The 16,575-nt window shown below is 62.3% G+C and overlaps 3 protein-coding genes across 6 annotated transcripts; 1 reads left to right on the top strand and 2 right to left on the bottom strand.

The window, feature by feature from the left end:
* Positions 1-118: 118 nt before the first annotated feature.
* RPS6KB2 (ribosomal protein S6 kinase B2) lies at positions 119-6,656 on the top strand. 4 transcript variants are annotated; one of them, XM_030833366.2, is made up of 15 exons: positions 119-1,169; positions 1,532-1,572; positions 1,669-1,789; positions 2,139-2,207; positions 2,747-2,894; positions 3,960-4,017; positions 4,132-4,232; positions 4,311-4,401; positions 4,486-4,576; positions 4,694-4,801; positions 5,346-5,408; positions 5,553-5,630; positions 5,714-5,821; positions 5,921-6,033; positions 6,233-6,656. In XM_030833366.2, the coding sequence occupies exons 1-15, from the start codon at positions 1,092-1,094 to the stop codon at positions 6,426-6,428; spliced, it is 1,464 nt and encodes a 487-aa protein (XP_030689226.1). In that variant the 5' UTR covers positions 119-1,091; the 3' UTR covers positions 6,429-6,656. The 4 variants fall into 4 exon arrangements, with proteins under 4 accessions (XP_030689226.1, XP_060158842.1, XP_030689224.1 ...); XM_060302859.1 differs by having other exon boundaries at positions 1,358-1,572; positions 5,717-5,821; XM_030833364.2 differs by having other exon boundaries at positions 1,358-1,572.
* Positions 6,657-6,786: 130 nt separating this feature from the next.
* Positions 6,787-9,246, bottom strand: PTPRCAP (protein tyrosine phosphatase receptor type C associated protein). The gene is made up of 2 exons (XM_030833378.3): positions 9,094-9,246; positions 6,787-7,618 (listed from the first exon to the last, which is right to left on the bottom strand). Exons 1-2 carry the CDS (start codon positions 9,094-9,096, stop codon positions 7,004-7,006), a joined length of 618 nt encoding a protein of 205 aa, XP_030689238.1. The 5' UTR covers positions 9,097-9,246; the 3' UTR covers positions 6,787-7,003.
* Positions 9,247-9,489: 243 nt separating this feature from the next.
* CORO1B (coronin 1B) lies at positions 9,490-14,923 on the bottom strand. The gene is made up of 11 exons (XM_030833373.2): positions 14,825-14,923; positions 13,817-14,016; positions 13,295-13,417; positions 13,061-13,190; positions 12,713-12,894; positions 12,505-12,624; positions 11,707-11,811; positions 11,480-11,625; positions 11,241-11,298; positions 10,138-10,416; positions 9,490-9,964 (listed from the first exon to the last, which is right to left on the bottom strand). The coding sequence occupies exons 2-11, from the start codon at positions 14,012-14,014 to the stop codon at positions 9,839-9,841; spliced, it is 1,467 nt and encodes a 488-aa protein (XP_030689233.1). The 5' UTR covers positions 14,015-14,016; positions 14,825-14,923; the 3' UTR covers positions 9,490-9,838.
* Between the last annotated feature and the right edge of the window lie 1,652 nt (positions 14,924-16,575).

The following is a 16,575-nucleotide window of genomic DNA, read 5'->3' as shown; positions in this document are numbered from 1 at the left end:
ACTTGGCCAACACTTCTCAAGCTCAGGTAGACAGGGGATGGGGAAGGGGGAGGGAGAGGTAGTTAGGGGATACATGTAGCGTCTAGAGCTAAGGATAAACTGCCACACTGACCAGGCCTCTGGGTTGACCTTTGGCGAGGGACCTGCCAGGGGCACCTACACCAGGACACAAACCCGAGGGTGGAATTACAACGAGGGCCACACCCAACCAGATAACCCTCCTCCAGCCTGGAGAACCTGAATTCTGTCCATGTGAACTCATATCTAGCCTCCCCTGTCCAACTGGAATGCACACCCAGACAGCTTCCAAGAATTAGAACTCATCCAAGGCCTGGTCTGGCCCAGTTCACACTCTCAGAGTCCCATCCAACAAGAATCCATCCCCAAATCTAAACTCACGGACTAGGTTTGGTGTGTTCATTATTGTCGTGTCACCAAACACGAGTTCGTGTGTCTGACGCACAGCACAAGCCCATAATTACGGGTGGATCAGTGAGACCCAAACCCTTTCCGGCAGGAATCTGGCAACAAAGCCCAGCAGTGAGCTGAGCACGGAGCAGTAAACGCTGACTTGAGGGTCCTCGAGCGGGAGGCACGTTAGAGACCGTGATGCAGCAGCCGGCTCCCTTTCAGAGGCGAACAGAGAGATATACTCGACCCGCCTCTCGCCACCACCCAGACAACCTGGCAGCGTAGGGCTCCAACAGGGCTGGGAATTGCATTTACACTCACACCTGCATGCACTTCGACTCTGCCCCGTCCAAAGTCAAAGTCGCCCCAGAACCAAAATGGTCGGCTTCCAGGAGGCCCTTGTCCTGTGCCACCCCGGAGGAAGCTGTGCTGGGAAGACTGAGGGGCCCGCGGAAGAAGGTTCGGCGGGCTTTAGCACCCCGGCACTCAGGAACTACCATGCCCGAGATGCCTTGTGACGGACGCCAACTTTTCTCGCCGCCAGCTCGCGGGAGGGGCACTCTCTTGCGTCATCGGCGCGCGAGACCGCAGTCGCGGAATGATGACGTAAGGCCCGGGCCGGTCAGTCAGTCAGAGCGCTGCTAGGTAAGCACCTGGGAGCCCGCGGGGCCGGTGCGGGCATGGCGGCGGTGTTTGACCTGGACCTGGAGACGGAGGAAGGCAGCGAGGGCGAGGGCGAGCCAGAGTTCAGCCCCGCGGTGAGTGGTCCGTCCGGGCGCAGCTCGATCCCGGCTCGATCCCATCATCCAGGCGGTGGGATCGCTCGTGCGCCCCCCGCCCCGCCCCCCGCCCCCAGAGTGGGCTCCTCTCCTGCAGACCCCGGTCTGTCTAAGATCCCGGCCACTATTAGGCTCTGATCCTACCTTCACCCCCACCTGTCTTGCAGGCCCCCAGCCCTTCCCCTGCGTCTCCCTTTCCTGCCCTCGCCTCTCCTCCGCAGTCCTGGCCCATCGCCTGCCAGCTCCCATTCGTCACCCTTTCCACGCCTGGGCCAAGCAGTCCAGCTTGGGGGGAGGGAGCCTGGCACCTCCCTTGGCTCTTACCCCTCGGTTTCTCACAGGACGTGTGTCCCCTTGCCGAGTTGAGGGCGGCTGGCCTGGAGTGAGTGAGGGTTGTGTTGGGGGAGGAAGGAATGGGCTGGGGAAGGGGACCTGAGGAGCATTGGAGCTTGCGCCCGTTAACTTCTTGTGTCCACAGGCCTGTGGGGCACTATGAAGAGGTGGAGCTGACTGAGAGCAGTGTGAACCCGGGCCCTGAGCGCATCGGGCCCCACTGCTTCGAGCTGCTGCGCGTGCTGGGCAAGGGGAACTATGGCAAGGTACCGGCCCTCCTCCTTCCTCACTGGCCTCACAGCCTTAGTCTTGCTGCACCAAAGGGTCTCAAAACAAATTAGACTTATAGAGACTTCTGTGGCAGTCCAGTGCTTCCAATGCAGGGGGCGGGGATTCGATCCCTGGTCGGGGAACTAAGATCTCACATGCCCTGCAGCCAAAAAGTTAAAAGAAAAATAGTTCGACTTGTAAATTCTCTTAGAATCGGAGGATTTGAAATCTTTACCGCCCCACTCCTGGGTGGGCCTCTTGGTCCCAGTACCAGAGCTTCAGGGTAGGGCTTTTTGAAGATAGAATATGGAGAGGGAGGTTGATCCTGTCTCCCCTGCCCTGCAGGTGTTCCAGGTGCGAAAGGTGCAGGGCACCAATGTGGGCAGAATATATGCCATGAAAGTCCTGAGGAAGGTGAGTCATTCGTTCAGCCGGCAGATCCTCACCCAGTGGCTGCCATTCCCAATGTACTACACCGGCCTTTGGGAGACAGCAGTGAACGTAGTGGAGGGGATGGTCGCTATCTTGAGCACTTGCTTGTGTATTGTCAGTAGCAATTATATTGTTCTGCAGTACATTCTCAACCATGGGCAGTACTGCCTCCCAGGCAACGTCTGGCAATGCTGGCGATGTCGGTGTACATTTCTGAGTCACGACTAGAGAGGGACTGCCACAGGCATCCAGTGGGTCGAGCCCAGGGATTCTGCTAAAGGTCTTACAATGCAAAAGACAGCCCCCCACAGCAAAGAATTATCTGCCCCAAATGTCACGAGTGCGGAAGTTGAGAAACACGGTGCTGCTGGAATAAACCAGTCCCTGGAAAGGACGGTTGCTGATAGCTGCAGAATTATGGAGAAATACAATGCGGTGATAGAGAATGGCTGAAGGGTAATGGCTGGAGGGACTGAGGGAGTCCTGGGGGCCCACCTTCTAACTGATCCCTGCCTCTGCAGGCCAAAATTGTGCGCAACGCCAAGGACACGGCACACACGCGGGCTGAGCGGAACATTCTAGAGTCAGTGAAGCACCCCTTCATTGTGGAACTGGCCTATGCCTTCCAGACTGGTGGCAAACTCTACCTCATCCTGGAGTGCCTCAGTGGTATGAGTGCGGGCCCATCTGGGGTGTGGGCAAGGCCAGGGAACCAGCACAGGGAGCTCTGGGGGGAGCTGGGAGAGACGTGGTATGTAGAATGGCCAGGGGGGCCCCACCTCATCCATCCCTCTGTCCGTTCGTTCATTCATTCATTCATTCATTCAGCAAACGTCTGTCCAGTGCCTCTTGTATCCCTCACCGGTGTTGGGGGTGGATGGGAATGGTGGGAGTTTGTATAGATGTCCAGAGGGTTGTTTTGTCCATTTCCAGTAGCCCTTCATGTGCTGGTCCCCCCTTCTGTGTGCCCTGCATCCAGTCAGATCCCAATCCAGATGGTTCATTCTCTGTAGTGTCCTCTATCCTCTCTACTCTCTTGGGCGGAGGGGAGGCGTCACAGTTGTTTCTTAACTGGCCTCAAAGCCTCCAGCTCATCCTCTTCCTAGTGTCTCCTCCACCAACTTCCAGGGTCATCGTCTCAGAGCACGGGATTGCCCCCAACACTCCTACTCAGAATTCCATGGCTCCCTGCAACTGCCCGGATCAAGCCTGGCCTCCTTGGCCTGGTGTCCCCTGCTCGCCATGAAGCGATCCGGGCCTGCTTTTCCTACTGACCCCATCTGTCCCGATGAGCCCTGGGAGCTTCATTTCCTGCGCTCCATCTCTGCATCCCCTTTAAGTCTCACCGCTGCCAGGGACTTTCTCTGTCCCCTCACGCTGGGGTTAACTGTGTCCTCCTGTCTCCTCTGTGAAGGTTTTGGTAGGCTCTCAGGGCCGTTGCCTCAGTCTGGCACATTGGAGCAGCTGTGTGCGTGTCTGTCTCCCCAGTAGACTGAGCGTCCTGCGGGCAGTGGCTGGGGCTCCTCATCTCTGTCCCCAGCTTCACCCAGCACAGGGCCAGGCACCGAGTAGGCGTCGGTAGACGTTTGCTGAATTGAATTGAGTCCCCACGGCAGCTCTGGGAGGCAGGTAGGGCGGGAATTACGAGCCCCACTCTCCCCGAGAAGAAACCAAGGCTCGGCGAGCAGAGGAGCTTGGTCCCAGCACACAGCTGCTGACATGTTTGTGTCGCAGGCGGCGAGCTCTTCACACATCTGGAGCGAGAGGGCATCTTCCTGGAAGACACGGCCTGGTGGGTGTTACCTCCAGCCTCTCTCCTGAGGGGGTCCAGGGACCACTCCTCGCCAGGGCCTGGCTCCACCCCCCCCCACCCCCACGTTGCCTTCACCCTGTCCTGTCTCTGCAGTTTCTACTTGTCAGAGATCACACTGGCCCTGGGCCATCTCCACTCCCAAGGCATCATCTACCGGGATCTCAAACCTGAGAACATCATGCTCAACAGCCAGGGTGCGCATGTGTGGGGAGGGCTGAGCCCCGCGGGGTGGCCTGGGGTCCTGACCGACCCGCCCTAACATTCTTCCTCAGGTCACATCAAACTGACGGACTTCGGCCTCTGCAAGGAGTCGATTCACGAGGGTGCCGTCACCCACACCTTCTGCGGCACCATCGAGTACATGTAAGCGGCAGCCGGCTGGGCCCAGGGGTCGGGAGGACAGCCAGGCAGGGCTCGGCCTGACTGATGGTTCCACCTGGCCCCCAGGGCCCCTGAGATTCTGGTGCGCAGTGGCCACAACCGGGCGGTGGACTGGTGGAGCTTGGGGGCCCTGATGTACGACATGCTCACTGGATCGGCAAGTCCAGCCTCCTCGGGAGGGTGGGCATGGGGGCGGGAGGAGGGCCCCCTCCCGGGGCAGGGGCGGGCCCGGTGGGAGGCCCGCAAGGCTCCTCTCACCCTCTGCCTTCTCCAGCCACCCTTCACTGCAGAGAACCGGAAGAAAACCATGGATAAGATCATCAGAGGGAAGCTGGAGCTGCCCGCCTACCTCACCCCAGATGCCCGGGACCTCGTCAAAAAGGTGGGCTCCCTCCTGCCCTTGGTACGGCCCCCGTCTCTTCTCCCAGGCCCTGCATAGGCTCCTGAGTCTCCCTGGGCCAGGGTTGCTGGAGCTCCCCACTCCCCTTCCCCCACCTGTACGATGTCCCTTTGGGACGAGGAGCATTGGCTGTGAGGTGTGAGACGTCAGCTCTGGCGCGGACCAGCTGCCGACCTTGGCCAGGTCCCTAGTCTGAGTCCTAATCAGCGAGGCCTGCACCATGCACTAGCCGCTCTCCTCAAAAAGTCGGTCACTGGGGATCAAAGTGGGAGGCTAGGCACCCCATCCAGATTGTGAGTTGGATCCCCACGAATGTGCCCTGGGGTGATGCCAGCAAAGGCTTTGTGGAGGAGGGGCCATGGGACCAAACCTTGGAAATCCTGAGGGTGTCAGTAGGTGGAGACCACACTCCAGGGCCCCCACCGCAAGCCACGACCCCTTTCTCACCTTTCCCCACCCCCTGGGGCCACTCGGAAACAACCGGTACCTCCGCCCGAGACCCTCACCCCCTGCCCTTATCCTGCAGTTTCTGAAGCGGAATCCCAGCCAACGTATCGGGGGTGGCCCTGGGGACGCCGCTGATGTGCAGGTGGGTCTGGGACCATTACGAGGGGGCAGGGCTGAGCCCCCAAGGGTGTCTGGGTGCAGGGGACAGGGCCCTAGAGCAGAGGGGGTTTCTGAGGGAGCCATGGAGGGTGAAATGTTGGCACGTTTGGGGGCACTCTGCCCACAGAGGCACCCCTTCTTCCGGCACGTTAATTGGGATGACCTCCTGGCCCGCCGAGTGGACCCCCCTTTCCGGCCGTCCCTGGTGAGTGGAGGTCCCACTGGCCTGGGGGCGGATGGAGGCCCCTGTCCTGGACACCCCTGACTCTCCCCCCGGGGTGCCCACAGCAGTCGGAGGAGGACGTGAGCCAGTTTGACTCCCACTTCACGAGGCAGACGCCGGTGGACAGTCCAGACGACACGGCCCTCAGTGAGAGCGCCAACCAGGCCTTCCTGGTGAGGTCTGGGGGCCTGAGGGTTACAGGGACACGGGCAGGGGTGTGGCCAAGGAGCGGTGGACTCTGAGCTTCGCCTGGCCCCGCCTCTGCCCCCTAGGGCTTCACGTACGTGGCGCCCTCCGTCCTGGACAGCATCAAGGAGGGCTTCTCCCTCCAGCCCAAGCTGCGCTCCCCCAGGCGCCTCAACGGCAGCCCCTGGACCCCCATCAGGTACCGCGGGGCGGGGGCCGTTCTAGCTTTGGCTCTGCCGTCAACCCCAGGGCTGCCTTGGCCGTCTCTGAACCAGCCTCAGCCTCTGTTTCTCCGTCTACCATGGGAACTTCTATGGCAGGGGCCGCCTGGGTGGGCACTTGACTGCATCCTGGCCCCGTGCCAGGAAATGCTGACTCTGCCTCGGTTTCCCCTGCAGCCCCCTGAAGTTCTCGCCCTTTGAGGGATTCCGGCCCAGCCCCGGCCCACCGGAGCCCCTGGAGCCCACTCTACCCCCTCTCTTGCTGCCGCCGCCGCCGCCACTACCGCCGCCCTCGAGCACTGCCCCCCTCCCCATCCGACCCCCTTCAGGGACCAAGAAGTCCAAGAAAGGCCGTGGGCGCCCCGGGCGCTAAGAGAGTGGGTAGAGATGAGGGCAGTGGGACCCCGGGCCAGTTCCAGAGACCTGGGGCTGTGCCGAGGGGTACAGGAGCGAGTGTGCGTGAGTGTCTCTGCTGGGGGTGGCCGTGCCCCTGAATCATGAACACGAAGGACTGCAGACAACGGCTGCCAGTCGAGGGGGGCTGCCCCCCGGCCTCCCGCAGTTGAGCTGTGCCCTTGGATTATTAAAGTGTTCAATCATGGCACTGACCTGGTTTCTCCTTTGGACTTCTGGGGCAGGGGCGGATGGGGTCGTGCCGGGAGGAGTCCCTGCTAAGGGATGGGAGGGGCCGTGACAGGACCACAGAACGGCGGTGGGCCGGAGGGGTTTTATTTCAGATGGCTGCCCAGTGCCCCCTGGGGACGGATGGCCTTCCTGGAGGGGCCAGGGATACACAGACTTGGGGACTAGAACTCGTTGCGGGGAGTGACTGTCTGAGGCTCTCCAAGCGGGGGTGTGGGTCACATGCACCCAGGGCAGGCTGTGTCCAGCCGTGGCAGCTCGGGAAGCAGAGGCACAGTGACCAGGATGTGGCGCCAGGGCTGGCTCCTACAGTGCGGTGACATGGAGGCCCCGGCTCCCAGCTGCCCTAGTGCTGTCGTCCCAGGCCGCGCTGCCAGCAAAGGCGTGCAGCTCACTCAGCAGGGCCTCGGCGCTGCCCCCGGAGCCCACCGGCCCCTGGGAGCCGAGGCCCAGGCCCCCTTCGGTGTCATCGTCATAGGCTTCCTCGGCCGGCTCCGGGGCCTGCTGTGGGCTGGGCCCCTCTCCACGCTGCCCCTCTTCCTGGGATTCACGCTCCTCTTGGCCACCACCCAGGTCGCAGTCATCTTCCACGTCCCGCTCATCCTCCTGCCGCTCCGGGTCCTCTTCTGGCGACCCCAGCTCAGCCCGGAGCCAGCGGCCTGGCGGGCTGGCCCAGAGCAGGCGGCGAGTGCGGCCCCACAGCGCGGCGCCCAGGCGGGCCGGGTGGTAGTAGCCCCCCGAGTCCCGGCTCAGGCGGCACCAGGCCAGCGCCAGGCCAGTGGCCAGCAGCAGAAGCAGCAGCAGCAGCAGGACCACGGTGACCGAGGAGCTGGAGCCCGGGCTGTCCTCGGCGCTGCGGCCCGAGCCCAGGGCCCCTGGCAGGGCCAGCAGTGTCCAGAGCCCTAGGACGCAGCGCAGGTCCTGGGGGGAGACAGGAAGGGGCTCATTGCCTGCGGTTGGTGGCCTCTTGGGTAAGATGGGGACAGTCAAGCAGAAAAGCCCTTGTCAGTAAGGCCTCTCCTGGCTCTGTGATGTCCGCCAGCGATGCGTCCTCCTGCCTCTCGCCTCCCTCTCTCCCACTGCACCACGTAAGCCGGCTCCTGCCTGGGGCCTGTGCACCGGCTGTCCCCTCTGTCTGGAATGCTCCATCCCCCCCGAGAGCCACATGGCTCCCTGCTCACCCTGGCTCAAGGCACCTCAGTGCAGCCTAAGCTGGCCTGGATTAGTACCCTGACATTCATCCCCACAGCCCAGCCCTGCTTTACCCTCCTACCCCCTCCCCGACACAGGAGATAACTGCCCGTTTAGTATGCTTATTCTTTTCTCTTCCCCCCAGGAAGATGGGGTTCTTTTTGGCTTAAGCACCTAAACAATTCCTAGCGCAGAGTAGGCACTCAAGAAATATCTGTAGGGACTTCCCTGGTGGCGCAGTGGTTAAGAATCCGCCTGCCAATGCCGGGGACATGGGTTTGAGCCCTGGTCCAGGAAGATCCCACATGCCGCGGAGCAACTAAGCCCGTGCGCCACAACTACTGAGCCTGCGTGCCACAACTACGCGCCTAGAGCCCGTGCTCCGCAACAACAGAAGCCACCGCAATGAGAAGCCCGCACACCGCAACGAAGAGTAGCAGCCAAAAATAAATAAATTAATTAAAAAATATATATATCTGTAAAGACTCTGCCCCCAGGAGGAGGGGACGGAAGGGAAGGAAGGCACCTGCAAGGCTGGTGTTGGAGCTGGCTCTTCCTGAGGCCCAGGATGGGGGGACCGAGCCCGAGGCAACTGTGTAACCTCCATTTGGCCAGGTCCCAGGATGGGGGTCACTGAGACCCCTCTTCCTCCCTCCCAGCCACGGGGACTGCCCCATGGGGACTGCCCTAGCTGCAGCATTTCCGTTCAACTCTCCGTCCCTGGGGCCTCGGGCCTCGCAGGGCCAGGGGCTGGGGCAGGCGGGTGCAGCTGCCAGAGGAAGCCTGCGGTTGGAACAAGGCAGGTGGGGGGTGTGTGGGGGGAGGGGTGCCGAGATGTGAGCAAGCCTTCTCCCACCCCACTGTCTGCCCAGGCTCCAGGGATGCGAGTAGAGGCCGTGCAGAGTCCCAGCTCCCGAGCAGAGCAGGTGAGAGTCCACCTGGGGGTCTTGAAGGGGGGTCGGGCATGGAGTGGGGCACTGGGTAGCCACCCCCTGAATCTGAGGGAGGCCCAGGTCTGATGTGAGGTGAGAGGAAGGCCCAGCTTATGCCCTGGGCTCATCCCGGGTGTCTCGCCTCTGTCCCCTGCCTGGCTGCTCCTGCCCCCGGGCCCGCGGGGGGTCCTTCCTTAGCTTCTGGGGCCTAGACATTCCAACCCTGACCTCCTGTGGCCCCCACCCCAAGGACCCAGCAGGCTCCAGGCTCACCATCGGTCTGCTGGCCTCTCAGCGCCGGGCGCCCACCTCCAGCCCTGGCCGTGCGGAGCGAGAAATGAGCTTGCGCTCTCGACGCACCTGGGGTTAACTCGGCGCTTCCGCTTCCTGCCGACAACATCCTGCTCAGCCCTCCCTGCAACAGGACCCTCGTCGCCCCCCCACCCCACCCCCGACCCCGGGGCCTCTCAGAACCACCCTGATCCACACCAGATCCTCACCGGCCTCTCCCCGGGCCAGGATGGGGCTATGGGGGGCAGTGCGGGGGATGTTCACGGTCCCCCAGACCTTTCTCACATTTATGATCCATGGGGGCGCCCTATGTCCCCCCCCCAGGGGTCCAGACTTCCTTTCCCAGTCCCACCCTTGCAGCAGAAGGGCAAACCTGGCTTTTAGAAAGAGAATTTTATTTGGAATGAAAATATAGAGCCCATCCCTCCTGCTTCCTCAGGGGAGGGAGCAGGGGGGCTGGGTGGGGGTGGGGGAGACGGTGCCTCAGAGTAGAAGCTCTCCTGGGTACAAAAACCCTCCCCAGTAACAATGCCCAAAGCCAGGCGGTGGCTCCAGCCTAGGCCCACAGGATGGCTCAGGGTGTGGACTGGTCCCTGAACCTGCCCCAGAAACCTTCAGCGGGGGCAGGGGCAGCCAGCCGGAGTCAGTGTGACCCGCCAGCAGAGGCTGAGTGAGAAAGGGGTGGGCGGAGGAGGTGAATGGGGAGTGTCATCCACTGGGCCCAGTTCTAGGCGTCTCCATTTTCCACGCGGCCGAGCTGCTCCTCCAGGCGGCAGATGCGATCCCCCTGCTCCTTGACCAGCGCTCTCAGTGCTCGCAGCTCCTGCATCACCTCCTCCAGCTTCCCAGCCTCCTGCAGGGACATGAGCAGGGGCAGGGGTTTCGGAGCTGCAGCCCTCCCCAAATCTACTATCAGGCAGAGGGGGCCTGAGGCCCAGAGAGGGGCAGTGAGTGGTTCAGGCAGGCACAGCAGACCTGGGCAACACCCGGGTTTCCCAACACCACCCTGAGCTGAGGGGCACCTACCCCGGCTCCGGCAAGGCTGCCGCCAGGGACGGCAATACTGGTGAAGGCAGCAGGCGTGGAGGCCCCCGGGCGGGGGGAGCCAGGGGCCGCGGCGGGCCGGCTGTCTGATAACACGTTGCGCCGGTTGACCTTCAGGTCCCGCTGTTTGCTGGGCACGTAGGCTTCCCGCAGGGAGATGAGGATGGGGTTGGCATCCCGCCCGCTCACCCACTCCTCTGCCTCCAGGGCCGCCTCAGGCCCAGCTGTGTCGGGGTACAGATCATCCTGGAAGAGGTCCGACTGGGCCGGGGGGAGGTCTGGGTCAGCTGGGGCCCACCTGCAGGGTCCTCTCGTCTGGACCCTAAGTGGCCACCTCCTCAACACTCTCCTGGCCTCCAGGCTTGCACCCTGTCAACCCATCTTCCCATGGCCTGACCCCTAGTGACACTTCTAAAGCTCAAATCTGTTCTTTCACTTTCTTCTGGACACCACCGACAGCTCCCTCTGAAGATTCCCCCCACCTTCCCAAGCAGGGGCCACCTACGTGGCTCTGTGGGACTCTGGGAGCCACGTCTGTGCCCTGTGGACAGTGAGTTCCTGGGGCTGGCCCCGCTGAACTCGCCCTCAGCTCTGCTCCCTGGACGTGCCTGGCACGCTACCCTGTGCCCTCAGTAAACGCTGGCTGGAGAGAAACGAAGCACGTTCAAGGCTCTCAGCTGGGGCTCTGAGGCCGAGCCACATGTGGCCGAATCCCCACCTCACAGGAGCCTCCACTGCAGCCAGACTCCCCGCTCCTTTCCATTCCCACCTCTGTGCTTTCGCCTGGCTTACTACACACCCCTCATTGGAGGCCCGGCCCCAGCCATGCTGTTGCTCCTGCCTTGCCTCCTACAGGGAGACTCCAAGGCTGCCCAGTATCTGCCTCCTGTGGCTCACGCAGAGCGAGGCCTCCGTTCACCCTGTGTCTCATCCCTGCCTGGCCCTCGCTGGGCACGCTGGCATCTGTCCAGCCTGCTGGCTACACCCACTCGGCCATGTCCCATTCACGAGCCTCACCTTGGGCACCCCTGTGTGGTCTGTCTGCTAGAAAGGGAGTGGGTGGGCAGGGAACCAGGTGGCCTCACCTTTCGTGGCACTGTCATGACAATGGGCTCACACTTGCGCTCGTGCAGTTTGTAGAACCTGGGAAAGGGCGGGGAGGGAGGACCCATGGGTGGAACCTGCCCCCTACCAGCTCTCCCAGCTCCCTCTGCCCTCCCCTTCCAGTCCTTACCCTGGCCCCTCCCACAGGCTGACCCCTGACCCCGGGGCCCCTCTGGGCCGGTTCCTGCCCCCGAGCAGCTCCCTCCATCCACCTTCTTACCGGGCAATCTCGCACTTGCTGACCTCCAAGCCCCTCTTGGGCATGCTGCCCATGCCCCTCTGGGGCTCTTTGCTGGTGAACGTGTTCAGGAAGTGGATGTAGGGGGACTCGTCTGTGATCTCAAAGTACCGGATGCTGGAGTCACCCTGCAGGGCGGGAGGGGCCAGGGGTCAGCACCTGGGCCTGCCTATCTCTTCCTTGTCCCCAGCAGCCCTGCCCAGCTCTACCTTGCCGCAGACGTAGACCACGTTGGTGTCAGGGTCGTAGAAGGGCAACAGAGCCCCGTTGCTAGAGTCCAACTCCTGCAGGGCCATGGGCTCCCCGAAGTTTTCCTGGCACATGGGTTGAAGGGCAGTCAGGCCAGGCCAGAACCTGCCCTCTCCCCTCACTGTCCTAACCCCTCACTGGGACTGGCCCCAGCTAGCCTCACAAGCTGGCTGGCACTGCCCCTACCACTGCCACCCTTTGCCCACACGGTGTAGCCCCGCCAGGCCCTCCTGGCTCCCCTCCCTCCACTCCCACGGTCCCATTTTCCCCGCCTACTCCAGGCCTTCAGACTACCGCCAGGCCACCAAGCAAGTACTGAGAAAGCCCCCACCACGCGGGAGCCAGGGGTGCCGGGCAGCGCTAGCTGCTGTCTCAGAGGGGCCCCCGGAGGTCGCCAGACAGAAGGTTAAGCCTGTGGGACAGAGCACATCACAGGAAAGGCTGGAAGCCTTCCTGGAGAAGGGGACCTCTGCACTGGGCCTCGAAGGACAGCCGAGTGTTAACAGACAAGCAAAGGAGGGAAGGGCCTTTCAGGGGCAAGAACACTGTGGGCAGACACGGAGGCAGGTGGAGGCAGTGGGGGAGGCCAGAGAGCAGGGGGCAGGGAGAGGAGAGGCTGGCAGGGCTGCAGGTCCTGGGTGCCTCAGGTGCCAGGCTGAGAACCTGGGAACGACAGGCCTCTCCAGGTGACCCCGCCCTCCTCGCCCAGGGTGGAGCCCGTCTTGAGGCCACCCGCTTGGGCCGGCCGGGCCACTCACCGGGTCCCAGAGCGCCAGCTGCCGCTCGCTCATGCGGCTGAAGCCCGTGGTGAACACCTTGCCGTCTGCCAGGAAGATGGCCCGCATGGGCCGGGCCCCTTCGTGAGCCTTCTCCCGCTCCTGCCGGGGAGACGGAGCAGTCAGTGTGGAGCCCCAAGAGAGCCCCTCGGCCAGTCTGCAGCCATCCTCACCCTCCAGGGCCACGTACCGCCACCAGAGTCCCGCGGCGGGGGTCAACGATGCGCACACTCTTGTCCTTGCACGCGGTGCAGAAGAGACTGCCGTTGCGGTTCCAGCTGACGTTGTAGATGAGGTCGGGGTGCAGGCTGTCCAGGCGGTACAGCTCCTCCGCCGTGCCCACGTTCCAGATGAGCACCACGTTGTCGCAGCCTGCCGAGCGGGGGGCCATCAGCAATGACCACCCTCCTGGGACCCGACCCGGCACTCGACCTCTGTGGGCCTCAACCTTCCTGGGTGTCAGACGGGCCTGGGAGAGGGTGTGGGATGTTGCGGAGCTGTGCGCATCGAGGGGCAGGGCAGGGGCAGCGGTGCAGACCTGCGCTCAGCAGCACGTTGCGGGCCGTCGGGTGCCAGGTGATGATGCCCACTCGCTTGCTGTGCCCCTCTAGCACCACCACCGGCTCCGTCAGAGGGGAGACCAGCCCGTTCTCCGGGATCTGCCACACCTGGGGAGGGGTGGGGAGGGCAGATGAGGCCCCTGCTTGGCCCCGCTGCCAGGAGCCTTGAGCCACATCTGCGACCCCCGCCCCATCACAGCCCCATGCCTCACCATGACCGTGCAGTCCTCCGAGCCGCTGGCGATGACTTCGTCATTGTGGGGACACCAGTCAATGTCCAGGACAGGTCCTGTGTGTCCGCACACTGTCGGGTAGGCCTTGTCAATGCGGCCGGTCTGCAGGCATGAGGGGGGCAGTCAAGGGGGACCCAAGATGCCCAGGCTCCATCCCTCCCAGAACTTCAGCCCTCCCCTCGGTGGACAAGGAATGATGTGGTTGGCCTGGCCCACAGGTGGCCCAGATGTGACTCTCACCCTGCCTCCTCCTGACCCACCTCTTCCTCACAGGTGTCACCAGATGAGCAGGATATGTTTGTTGCCTCTGACCCTGACTCTGTGGCAATAAAAAACAGGCTTTCCCTATCTGTGCTAACACCTCCCAGGCGGTAAATGTGGATTACGACAGCTGCCGGGCAGTGTGGGGATGGGCAAATTATGGGTTGTGAAGGGAGCAGAGAGACCTGGCAGATGCGACCAAGCTGGCTCCAGTCCCCTCCCAGCCCCGATGGGGCCCACCTTGCTTAGGGGGAGCACCAGGAAGGCGCCTCCACCGCTGGCCTCCACAATCACTGCCAGGAACTTGGGGTTGACGGCGCAGAAGGTGCTGTCCCAGGTGACACGGGACACTCGAATGTCCTCATAGCACTGGTCATTCTTGACAGGCTGCCCGAACACATGTCGGAATTTGCTCTGCCGAACCACTTTGCGGAACATGACTGCAGAGTGGAGAAGCGTAGGTCAGCCGCTGCCCATCCCAACAACCCCCAAGCCTCCCAGGGCTGCACGAAGGGAGTGGGGAGGATGCAACAGGGCGCCTGGTCCTGATAACCTGCCTGGCTCTCAGTTTCCCAAGTTACAGGATAGGGTCACAGGGCTGACCTGGCCGCCTCTCCCCAAGGGGGGATCTGAAGGCAGAAATGCATTGACCTCCTGCAGAACCACTGCTGAGTCCTGAGGGGCTCTGCTGGACGCTACCCAGGGCGTCTCCCCGGCCTCTGGTATGCGTGTGGAGGAGGGGGGAGGTGCCCGAGCCAGTGCAAGCTTAGCTCCTTGGTGGGTCCTAGTCAGTTCCCAGCAGGCTCCTTCCTGCCCAGGATTTGGAAGCAGGGTGATGGGGAGGACAGACAGAGGAGGCCAGAATGATCTCCGTTGTGGGTCCGCGCTAGGCCACAGTTCTGGGTCCCACGGAATGTGCAGTGCCTGCAGGAATGTGCAGGGAGCCCCAAGCCGGTCCAGGGGCCCTGGCAGGACTGGGCGGGGGTCGGGACGCCGCTCCCAGCCACAGAGCATCCCAGAGCGCCCTCAGAGCGGGGGTCCAAGGTGAAGCAGGAGCCCAACTTCAAGGATCCCGGTCTGGCAGGGGAGACGCTGAGCGGCCAGGGGGAGTTGGGACTGAGGGTGGGGCGCCACGGAGGGGAAGGGCTCTTCGGACTCGCGACCCCCACCCCAGCCCCCTGCGGCTCTGCCCCCGAAGTCCCGCCCAACCCCCCGCCTGCGCCCCCAGCCCCGGCCCGTCGCGCTCACCAGGGACGCCTGGAGGCTGCTGCACTGTCCTCGGGTGGCTCCGTATCCCAGTCTCTGGGAAGCAGGAAGCGGGAATCAGGAAGTGACAGAGAAGAGAGGGGCGGGGGGCGGGGGGCGGGGCGGGGGCTCAAGGGGGCGGGGCCTAGGTCACGCGCGGAGGGGCGGGGCGGGAGGCTGTGAGCTGTGGCCTGGCAGGCCGGAGCCAGGAGTGCGGGGTCGGAGCCTCACGGGGCTCAGGGGCGGGGCCTGGGCGGGGCCTGAGAGAGCTCCGCCCCGCAGCCCTCCAGGTCCCTCTGGGGCAAAGGGTCAGGGGCAGCGGCAGGGGCCGGGATGGGAATGGGGCAGTGGTGCGGCAGCCTGGCGGCATACCCGGACCCCTTCCCCATCTTGCTCCTCCTGTCCGTGTCCTCAGGAGTCTCCAGGGTTGGGTGGAGCCCGCCCTCCCGATCCCCCACCTCAATGCATACTTCCCGGTCGAGTCCACCTCAACTCGAAATATAGTATCTATTCGGACAGGCGATATATTCACGTGCCTCAAGTTACAAAGGTACGTGCTCTTGGTACAATGTAAATAAAACAGTGGTGTTTTAGGGGGCGAGTGGAAGGCCCAGCCCTCTCATTCTCCCCGATGGACACCTTTGGGTCCTGCCTGGCCTCCTTATTAAAAAGAGAAATAGGGCCATGACCTCCAGACCCCTCAAACCTTCCTTGCTTTCCTCAACCATCTCCCACCGAGGCCTGGAGGTCTGTCCACAGATGTCTCCCTCCTCCTGGCCAGCTCCTGAGACAGGCTGGCCCACTGGATCTACCCCATCCCCATCCCACCCTGGCAGGCTTAGGTGTCCCTGTAGGTCCCACAGGCAGAATCTGCCCCCTCCAATCTGGCATTCTGTTTGACTCCAAAGTCCTTGCTTTTCCCACTGCTCCATAACCCCTAGGACAGGCCAATCCTTCCAGCCCAGGACCAGAATGTGGGTGGTTTGGAAAAGGAAACGCAGCCACAAAGCTTCCCTCTCTGTTGTGTCCCCCAGGCAACAGCCAGGAGTCTGTCTAAAGCCCACACCAGATCCCCTACCCTGAACCCTCTCCCTTTGCCCTTCATCACATCAATGACCCACCGTCATTGCCCCCTCCCCCACCTGTTACCTTCCTCCATCCTCCTCTCTTCATGTGGCCCAGTGACACTGACCCTCCTTATCCCTGAAATACACCACCTCCCTTCCCACCCCAGGGCTTTGGCACATCCTGTTCCCTCCATCTGGAAGCGCTTCCCCCACATCTTGAAAAGGCTCCATCCCTCACTTCCTCCACGTCTCTGCTCAAATGTCACCTCCTCTGGGGGCCCTCCCTGACCATCCCCCTTACCCATCACTCTCTGGCCCTTACTTGTTCCCCCTGTACGTTCTTAATCACTACCTGATGTTATATTGTATAATTATTTTGTGTATTTGCTTTATTTTTTATTTTTGGCCGCACTGCACAGCTTGTGGGATCTTAGTTCCCCAACCACGGGTCGAACCTGTGCCCTCAGGAGTGACAGCTCAGAGTCCTAACCACTGGACCACCAGGGAATTCCCTAATTATTTGTGTATTTGCTTTTTGTCTGCCTTGTCCCGCTAGGATGTCCGCAAATTGAGGATTGCACTTTGCCTTGTTTCCCACCGTATCCCCAGTTCCTAGAACAAGACCTAGCATACAGTATGTGTTCAATTAATGTATACTGAATGAATAAATGAACAGCAGCCCTGAAT

This window comes from Globicephala melas, chromosome 8 (genome assembly GCF_963455315.2).
Source record: "Globicephala melas chromosome 8, mGloMel1.2, whole genome shotgun sequence".
Taxonomy (NCBI): domain Eukaryota; kingdom Metazoa; phylum Chordata; class Mammalia; order Artiodactyla; family Delphinidae; genus Globicephala; species Globicephala melas.
This window is presented reverse-complemented; position numbering and strand designations above follow the sequence as displayed.

Bases quoted from the DNA above. Each gene is read 5' to 3' on its own strand.
- RPS6KB2 (XM_030833364.2), top strand. From the start codon at position 1,092: ATGGCGGCGGTGTTTGACCTGGACCTGGAGACGGAGGAAGGCAGCGAG. The intron at 4,577-4,693 runs GCAAGTCCAGCC...TGCCTTCTCCAG, and splicing joins ACGACATGCTCACTGGATCG to CCACCCTTCACTGCAGAGAA. The intron at 6,034-6,232 runs GTACCGCGGGGC...TTTCCCCTGCAG, and splicing joins AGCCCCTGGACCCCCATCAG to CCCCCTGAAGTTCTCGCCCT.
- CORO1B (XM_030833373.2), bottom strand. From the start codon at position 14,014: ATGTTCCGCAAAGTGGTTCGGCAGAGCAAATTCCGACATGTGTTCGGG. The intron at 13,191-13,294 runs GTGAGGCATGGG...ACCCCTCCCCAG, and splicing joins CGGAGGACTGCACGGTCATG to GTGTGGCAGATCCCGGAGAA. The intron at 9,965-10,137 runs GTAGGTGCCCCT...ATGTCCCTGCAG, and splicing joins GCAGCCTTGCCGGAGCCGGG to GAGGCTGGGAAGCTGGAGGA.